Source organism: Triplophysa dalaica, chromosome 21, assembly GCF_015846415.1.
Source record: "Triplophysa dalaica isolate WHDGS20190420 chromosome 21, ASM1584641v1, whole genome shotgun sequence".
NCBI classification, from domain to species: domain Eukaryota; kingdom Metazoa; phylum Chordata; class Actinopteri; order Cypriniformes; family Nemacheilidae; genus Triplophysa; species Triplophysa dalaica.
Window position 1 is genome coordinate 19689336 of NC_079562.1, and position 9575 is coordinate 19698910.

At 43.3% G+C, this 9575-nt stretch overlaps 1 protein-coding gene across 1 annotated transcript; it reads right to left on the reverse strand.

Moving 5' to 3' along the window:
* Positions 1 to 241: 241 nt before the first annotated feature.
* On the reverse strand, positions 242 to 8910 carry LOC130410714 (uncharacterized). Its single transcript, XM_056735540.1, has 5 exons — positions 8872 to 8910; positions 7852 to 8780; positions 2967 to 6562; positions 392 to 447; positions 242 to 265 (listed from the first exon to the last, which is right to left on the reverse strand). The coding sequence occupies exons 1-5, from the start codon at positions 8908 to 8910 to the stop codon at positions 242 to 244; spliced, it is 4644 nt and encodes a 1547-aa protein (XP_056591518.1).
* Positions 8911 to 9575: the final 665 nt, after the last annotated feature.

Genomic DNA, 9575 nt, shown 5'->3' on the forward strand with positions numbered 1-9575 from the left:
TTAGGTGCATAGTGATGGACTTTATATGGTCCTGCGTGGTCAAAAATTGAAGAGAAAGGCAGCTGAAATAACTCTAACAAATGTTGAAGTTTATTGATCAGAAACAGCGCGCTGGGTCGTCTCGACAAAGAAAACACACAGTGTGTCATTCTAACAACATATTAATAGTATGTATGTGAGAGGGTGTATCTTCTTTCTTCAGGCGGTGCCTCCCTCTCTTGATTCAATCAGCTCTCTTGATTCAATCAGCTTCGTTCTCCTTTGTCTGCAAAACAACATATGACACCCCACAACACCCAAATTCTGCATAGCTTGGTACTCAGATGTGTGTGCATGCACTTCGTTGTTCCACCTTTGGTCTTTGACCCTTTAATTTATTGTCTGCACTCACATTCCTAGAGGCACCAATCTGCATTATCTGCTTTCCCCAAGCATTTGTACACAAGGCTACACACACACACACATATACCACATCTTGTAGCAAACACATTCCAATCAGCCCTTAACTCCGCAGAGTTTTCTGCCTAAACATTCTCATTAAAACACCATATTATGTTAATCAAAACTGTAATAAAGAATAAACATTTAAACGTAATAAAACTTATTAAAAAACTCCTTCAATCCCTCTCTTGACCTCTGAAAGAGGTCACACAACTTCATCATTGTCATCACCCTTAAATGGTAAAAAACAGACAAATTATACTTAACATGTAAATTGTAAATGACATTAAATTGTAATTGATATCCTCATACATTGTCTTTGTCCTCCTCCTCACTGTCATCATAGAAGTGGTCTGTGGTCAACAATGGCATAACATATGGTGGGGGCTCTCGTTTTTCAATTGCAGTAACAATTAGGCGGTTACATAATGATCTAATACATGGCACACAACAGCATCCACAAGTTACCAATATGCCCACAAATACTGCAAGGGAGACCACTATAGACATGATCAGTGCCTTCCACTTGCCCAACGCTCTCTCTAGCCATTGATTGATAGGGTTGTCTATGCCTGAGGCCTCTTTCATTTCGACTGATAGTACTCTCAGTCCTTCCAGAGCTTTGTTAACTGACCCATCTGGGGCAGTGTTATTTGGAATAAATGTACAACACAGATCTCCAAACATGTGGCACACACCTCCCTTTTCTGCCAGCAGCATGTCTAATGCTAGTCTATTTTGTATCGCCATCAGCGAGGTTGGAGCCAGCTGCTCAGACAGCCCCTTTACAGCGTCTTGTGTCAGATTAACTAAGCGCATGACATTGTAATGAACATAATTAATCCTGTCCACATTTTTGTTGGGTGTGACTGGAAACAATGCAGATATAATTGGGATATTTTCAAATCCAGCAGCTACCTGGTCTGCCAATTTGTACTCATTAGGAACTCCCCTAGGGATTCCTATGGCATCTATGTACGTGGGGCTATTTAGAGATAAATCAATTATAGCAGCTCTTTTCCTAATCACATGTCTCCTCCTACGGCGGGTGAGGGTCGCTGTTGTGGAAGATGGTCCTTCTGACCATTGCACACAACCCTTTTGTGTGCTTCGGTACCCTTACAAATAGACGTCTGTCACCACAGTAATAATACAGTCCTGCTCTAGCCCATGGGCCAATTAATGTACCATTGTCAGGTATAATCACACTACACCATTCTACATTGATCATGCCATAGTTAAGTTGGGGTTTAGCTGCGGTTAAATTAAAACATGTATAGTTGTCCTGTCTGGGATTAAATGGGCCTGTTCGTGATTCATCGGCTATAGGAGGAAATATAGCTGCCAAAGTAGTACAATTAGCAGGTTCTGCAGTCCTAGTTAAAGATAACATACAGTTATATCCCCATGTGTCATTAGGGTACAATGGGGCTGGTTCAATGTGTAGCCTCGGTCTGGCTCCTGCACAAGCTACACAATCATCTAATTTTTGTTCTTTTGCTGTGTTTATTAGCCATTCCAACCATAAATTTGCTTCTCCATATCCCGTAGCTTTTTCAATTATATCTTCAGGGGTCAGGTTAGTATAATCTACACCTATCTGTGTGTTTTTCATTGTTGTAACTGATACATTGTGTGATGTTGTTTCATTAGATGATGGTTTCTCCATCATGTTGATCTTTATCAATCCCATTGGATCCTTTCCTGTTATATCTACACCCAGTAATACATAGAAGTGTGCTTTATCATTTTTCCAACACTGCCCTGGTACCCCTGTGGGTTTTTGACTATATGGGTCCTGTTTAAGATCTGTTATGGACATAGTGATAGGGTTATTGTTCACACTGAAATCTCTTTGTATGGTAAAATGACCTGACACCTTTAGCTTTCTGTCTCGGGTCGTTTTTTCATTGCTTCCTTTAAAATTTGGTTGTGTGGACTGCCATACATGGTTCCATGTTGGACACCATGCCTGGTTCCCAGGCCACCCTAATCCACACAAATATATGTCATATCCTCTCCATGATGAGTTATGCCCATTACATGGTATGACTGAACACAGGTCAAATGTGAATGAAGTTGTGTTGCCTTTTTCGTAATTTAGTTCAATTCCGCCATATTTTTTCAAACATTTATCAATCACCTGATCAGTTTCCCTCTTATGCCTACGGGTTGTGTTGTTACTACTGCCCTGTCGCCATTTCTCAATCCCAAATGTTAGACTTACTATGGCTATGGAGATGACGGTAAGGAAGGCCAGACATTTCCAATTTTCCCACAACCTCATATTGACCTTGTCTTTTCACACAATAAATGAAATATGTTAAAACTTACACTGTGGTTTTAAGAACCCAAACTTATCACATTTATTAATTTCAGTATAAAAGGATAGAAAAATTGATTTATGATAATATAATGAAAAATTCATATGATTGAAAAAATGATTAAAAATGATTATTGGTAACAAATAATTATAATGAATAAAACTGATTATAATGAATATATGGTTATGGTTATGCTCACACCTGCAAACACTTCACTTAAGATATTCTGGACTCTTTGGAAATCCAATTTGTCCAGACCACACCCCAGCCGGGGTACAGAAACACTTCTCATTCTATGTTCTACACACCAGTCTCTCATGTGTGTCAGGCTTTTAGTGAAATTTTCATAAGTGGGGAGGTCAGTATACTTTACTTTTGTGATTAAGTGGAAGATGGTTCTGCCGTCTTCCTCATGAGTCACTACACAATCACCTGTTCTTTTGTTTTGTTGTCTTACTTTCTCCACCCCATACCTGTTTTTAAATGTCACTGCAATACCTGCTCCATATGCACAGTCTTCACTTACACAATGTGCTAATGGTTCACTCTGTGGGCTTGAAAAAATGTCATCTTTTTTGTGCTTAATTTTCAATTTTCCTGTTGTTGTCTCTGGTCTCTCAATACCCTCCCTCTCTTGGACCTGATTCCTCAGGTCCCCAGATGTTTCAGCGAGTGACCTGTTTGGTGGATCACAGTTAACACAAGAGGACAAATGATACCAGGTGTCGCCTTTTCCTGCAAGGCGGACGCAGTGTGAAGTTCTGTCAGTTACTCTCAAAGGTTCGCTCCACCTTGCTTCATTCCATTTCCTGCGAAATTGCTTCAGACGGACCCACTGTGAAAGGGGAGGAAGCGGTTCAGGCTCACTGAGAGGTGGTGCCTGCTGAGAGAAATGTTTGATCATTGCAGTTAATTTGTCAAAGTACATGCCCTGTGAACTTTGTAGACAGCAGTCAGGCTGCAATGGCGTCGTTGGTCCTGGAAAAGGTCTACCTGTAAACAGTTCAAAAGGGGTAAAGCCAGAAATTCTGTTAACAGATGCACGGACAGACATTAATGCAAGTGGAAGAGCTGATAACCATGTCAATTTGGTCTGTGCACAGATTTTAGCCAATTTAAGTTTCAACGTTAGGTTCATACGTTCGACCTTCCCTTGAGATTTTGCATGATAAACTGAACCAAATGCATGTGTCAACCCAAGTGATTTTTCAACAGCACGTAGATGTTCGTTTTTGAAATGTGATCCGTTATCTGATCGGACCCGTCGTGGAAAACCATAATGAGGAATGTAATGATTCACCAGACATTTAATGACTGCGGTACTATCTTCCCGACTTGTAGGGTATGCTTCAGGCCAGCCAGTGAACTGGTCAACCATCACTAACAGATACCTTTTGCCTTGCACCCTCTCTATCATGTCCGTGAAATCAATAACAATTTCTTCCCCTGGGCCGCGTAGCGGCCAGAATGCTCCTTGCAATTGTCTTAATGTTGGCTTGACATTATGTGTCTGACAGATTGTGCATGAAAACACAAAGTTTGACACCATGGCTGACAGAAAGGGGTGCCACCAGTGTTTTAGGGTCTTCATCATTTGCTTCGTGCCCACATGCGAGTGTGTGTGTGCCTCGGTCATGATGGAAGATGATAGATTTACAGGCATGGCCGGGCGTCCATCAGGGGCCTGCCATAAACCGTCTGGAGCACAAAGTGCTCCATATTCTTGCCATACTGATTGTTCTTCCGGTGAACTTTTCATTTGCTCTTCTACCAAAAGAGATCTGCTAAAACATGGTAACAGGTCGTCTGAATTACAGACAGTCTGTGTCATCATGGTTGCATGGTAGCCTGCTACGGTTTTTGCTGCCAGGTCAGCGGCTTCATTACCCTTTGCAATAGAGGTGTCAGTTTTGCTGTGGCCTTGGCATTTTATGACAGCTACCGCTTGCGGAATAAGCAGTGCTTCCAGCAGGTCCCTGGCCTCAGCTTCATGAATAATGGGCCTACCTGAGGTGGTGACAAACCCACATCTTTGCCAGACCGGTAATTCGACATGTACTACCCCAACGACATATGCTGAGTCGCTGTAAATGTTGACCTTCCCTGTCCCTGTTATTCTTAAGGCCTTTGTTACTGCTATCAATTCTGCCCTTTGTGCTGACTGTTTTCCTTCTAATTTTTCTGCGTATCTAGTGATAAACCCTTCGTTTGTTTGTTCAACCACTGAAAAAGCTGACACCAGAGAGCCGTCAGGCGACCTGAAACAACAGCCATCTGTGTACAAGGTGATCACGTCAGGTGATGGCGGTAAAGGTGAGGCACTGAGGTTTTGTCGGACCCTACATGCCAGTTCTGTAAGTGGAGCGCAATCATGAGGTTCACCTGTGGTGAACAAATCAGCCATATTCACACCTTCATGTGTGTATGTGATGTGCGGTGCTGTCAGACATTTTGCTAATTTTCTTTGCCTGAGAGGGGAGAATGTGAATGATGCAGAGTTCACAAAGGAGATCACTGAATGTGTGGTTAGGATTGTCAGCTTGTGGCCCATAACTACATGTGCTATTTTGTCAATAACTTTTGCAAGACCTGCTGAAAATCTGGCGCAGGCTGGTTGACGTTGTTCAATGGGATCCATGAGGGTGCTGATGTACATGAGTACTCGTCTGGTGCCTGCATGTTTCTGAAATAGTACTCCATGTGCACTGTTTGTGGTCTCAGCTACGTCTAAGAAAAAGCCTAAACTGTAATCAGCACTGTGTAAATGCGCTGCATGAGACATTTGTGCTTTCAGGTTGATAAATGCTAACTCTGCCTCAGGTGTCCAGATAAGTTTCCCCTGCAGATTTCTCATGCCCTGTTCCCTGACCATATTTCTCAATGGGGTAGTGACAGCAACATACATAGGGATATAGTTTCTGCTAAACCCTGTCAGTCCTAAGAAGGAAAGCATGTCCTTAACTGTGTGGGGTTTGGGGTGTGACAGAATTCCATCACGTTGGCGATGAGACAAAGTTGAGCCTTGACCTGTAATTGAACGGCCCATAAAGGCAACTGATGGCCTGCAAACCTGCAATTTCTCTTTACTGACCTTGAAACCTGACACATATAGCTGTCTTAAAATGGCGTCTGTGGCTGTCAGACAGTCTTCTGTTGTTGTAGCTGCTAGCAAAAGGTCATCAACATACATTATTAAGATACAGTCTACGGGCAGCTCCCAATTTTGTAGTTGGGTCTTTAAAACTTGGTTAAAAATACCTGGTGATAGGATAAAGCCTTGTGGCAATCTGTTGTAAGAATATTGATGTCCCCTGTAGGTAAAGGCCAGACATGATTTACATTCCTCTGCAATTGGTATGCAGAAAAATGCGTTGGCCAGATCAATGCATGTAAACCACTGATGAGCTGGGGTCAAACTTGAGATGGCGGTGTATGGATTTGGCACAGATAATGTTGGAGTGGTCACGAGGCTATTTATGCGACGGAGATCATGGACTAGCCTATATTTGTCAGTGCCTGGTTTTTGAACGGGGAAAATGGGGGTGTTCCACGGGGAATGCAACTTGGTTATGACACCCTTCTCCAACAGGCCCTGCATTGTTGATGTAATGCCTTCTTCAGCCTCTAGTTTGTTACGATATTGTGGAACCCACTGGGGTTCTGTGTGTGTAATTTCAAAGGTCACTGGAGTGATGTCACACAAGCCAACATCCGTTGGGCCTTGTGACCAGAGGTCAGCAGGTTGTTGTGCAATCAACTGCTCGGCCCCTGGGCCGTCTGTTAATTCACGACCATGACTTCTCGAAATTTGGCGATGAGTTAACACTCCCATATCATCTGTTTTTTGTGATACCCAATATGAATCGGTGGCGCAGGAATACAGAACACCCTCAATGTCGCTGGGCTCCCAATCAGTGACAGACCGTAGTCTTTTTGTCATACCCCCTAATTCTCGTGCCTCATGTCCTGGATGTAATGCCATGGAAATATGTGGTGCTGCACTATCACTCATTTCATACCATATCTGTTGTTGGGGTGTTAATGCAATGGGGGCTACCACGCCTTCTTTTCCTACATATAATCCCTCTCCCATGAGGCGCCACATGTGTCCCTCAATGTCTTGAAACATTTCTTGGTAGGGAACGCTGTCATTTCTGTCATAAAATAATGTACAATGCAAGGGGTCAATAGGAGGGAGGAAAACTGCCAAATCTTTAATCCACGGCAAATGGTCCATGTACAGTGAAACCACACCTAATCTGGATGGGGAAGTGTCTAATTCCACCCAGTAAATATCAGCCATCTCTGGCAGAGGTCCCCCTAGCAAAACACTTTGGGTATGGCCCCTTGTTTGTTCCTGAGAACAGTCAACTACAGTGCTGTCCGGGAATGTAACAATGACCCCTTGTGGTGAACATAAAATGCTTGCTCCCAATTTAATTAACAAGTCTCTTCCCAATAGGGGAACAGGTGCGTTAGATGAGTACAGGAATGAATGTGGAAGACTCTGATTTGCCACTTGTGTGGTAAGAGGTGTTGTCATTGGCCAGTGTTCTAATCCGCCAGAGAAACCCATAACTTTTTTATCACTTATGTCTTTGTCAGTGATTGTGCCCCTTGTCACAGTGGAGTATGTTGCCCCGGTATCAACCAGAGCTTTTAGTGGTCTGTTGTTAACCACTATTTCCATGAGGGGCTCAGCCATTCCCCTCATGGTTTGTTCCTGGCGGCCCCTTCAACAATCCCCTGCGTCTCCCCCAGGGCCCCATGTTGTGTGCATAGGCGCCTGAAGACTGAGTGCTGTTGCCCCGGGTATCGTGAGGTTTGAGATCTACCGCGACCTCTGGCTCCACCCTGCTGAGGACCCCATCCCCCTCGAGGTGGCCCTGTAACCTGACCTTCCCCTGCCATGGGACATTCATTTCTCCAATGATCAGTCTCTCCACACTCAAAACAAGCACCCCTCGGTCGCCCTCCTCCCCTATTGCCTCTTCCCTTAGCCCATTCATTATTTCCCCTCTGTCTATACCCTCCCCAGGGTTCCATTTGTTGCGGGCCTGCTTGGAAATTTCCTCTCTGTTCATACCTGAAATAAGGGGGTATGACTGACGGAGCTGGTGGGGTTTGGATCCCGGGCGGCATGGCAGAGCCATCCATAGGTTGTTGCGACATTTGTTTAGGTTTCTTACCTCCTTTGGCCGCCTCCAATTGTAGTTTTAATAATTGGTGTTTGGCAGTTTCAATGTCATCTAAGTCTTTACTCTGCTTGTCCACTGATCTATCTATGTGAAATACTAAATGCCTCTCCCACACTTCGTTAGAGGCCACTGGTATGTCAGGGTTTCCCTCCATTGCTTGTTTCACACCATTGGGGGCCCCAGACATCACGGCTGTTCTGAAAATGTCTCGAGTTATAGGGTTATTCAAACTATTTTCCTCAACCATTTGTTCCCATTCTGCCGCACATCTGAAATAATACCCTGATCCAGTCTCACCGGGCTTAATGCGAAATTTAATGTTTTGGTACACTGTGGGGGGCATCGGGAATTGGGCTCTAAGGGCTTTACTCATTTCTGTACTTACTGCTGTGTATACCTGTTCATTAAGTACATCTTCTATGTGTGTGTTTTGTTCAAAAGCTGTCATCTGAGAAACAGTAAAAATTTGGCCTAACAGGCATCTCAAATCTCCCACCGCCAAAGTGGTTCCATGGCATAATGCATGTAATTTAGTCAGCCACCTACCTCCTCCCGAGGTGATGGGGGGTAATTTAGCTAATACAGCTGTCATGTCACTATGACTCCATGGCTGATATTTAGATTGGCCATTCCTTCCCTGCAATAATGGTGCTTGTAAGCCACTTCTTAACTGATGGTAAACTCCTCCATCTAGTGGCTGGTCTTCTTCCTCCCTATTTTCTTTTTCTCGGGGATAATTAATGTTCCCCTGGTCTCGTGACGTTGGCGTGAATGCCAGTGTGCGTTTGTATGGCTCCTTGTGCCATGTGCCACTGGGCTAGATGTCATGATCCCTTTAATGACTATCCTCTGACAATCTTGTGTTTGTAACCCCCTGCGGTCTTTTCCAAATGCTCCCTGTTGTTCACTTTGGTCTTCTTCCTCAGACTGGATAGACTCTTCCTCATTTTCTTTTACTAAACCTCCCTTTTCAGTGACTACACTTTGTTCCTCACAATCTTCTTGTTGTCTCTGTGTCACTTCCTCTATCTGTGCGGTTAACACCTTTAATTACTTGCTTAACTTCTCTAAGTCGGGTATGTCTACTTCTACCACTGAGTCTTTCACATTGACTTTAGATTAGATTAGATTCAACTTTATTGTCATTACACATATACAGGTACAGTGTAACGAAATGTAGTTTAGGTCTAACCAGAAGTGCAATTAGCAAGTGCAGATATACAGTGTGAATAAATACAGAATACAATATTAGGAAAATAATTTACGTTGGGCATGTACTATGAAAATATGACAATCGGTATGTACTATGAACAATATATACAGAAGGCTATATACTGTGACTTGCACTTGCTGTTGCGCTGATGCATAGGGCGGTGGCTTCAACATACTCAAATCAGGATACAAGTGGGTGGATCCTATATGAGATGAGCTACTGGGTCTTGCACTTCCTGTTTTACCCTTCATTTCTCTTCCTGTCTTCTCAGCCTGCACATCTTCTGCGCCCTCTTTCTTAGCTGGACTACATGTCCATAGTCTTAATTCTTCCTTCATTTTAACTTCTTTATTTTTATGTTTATTCTTTTCTAACCACTTTATATTTTTTCCTTCTTCA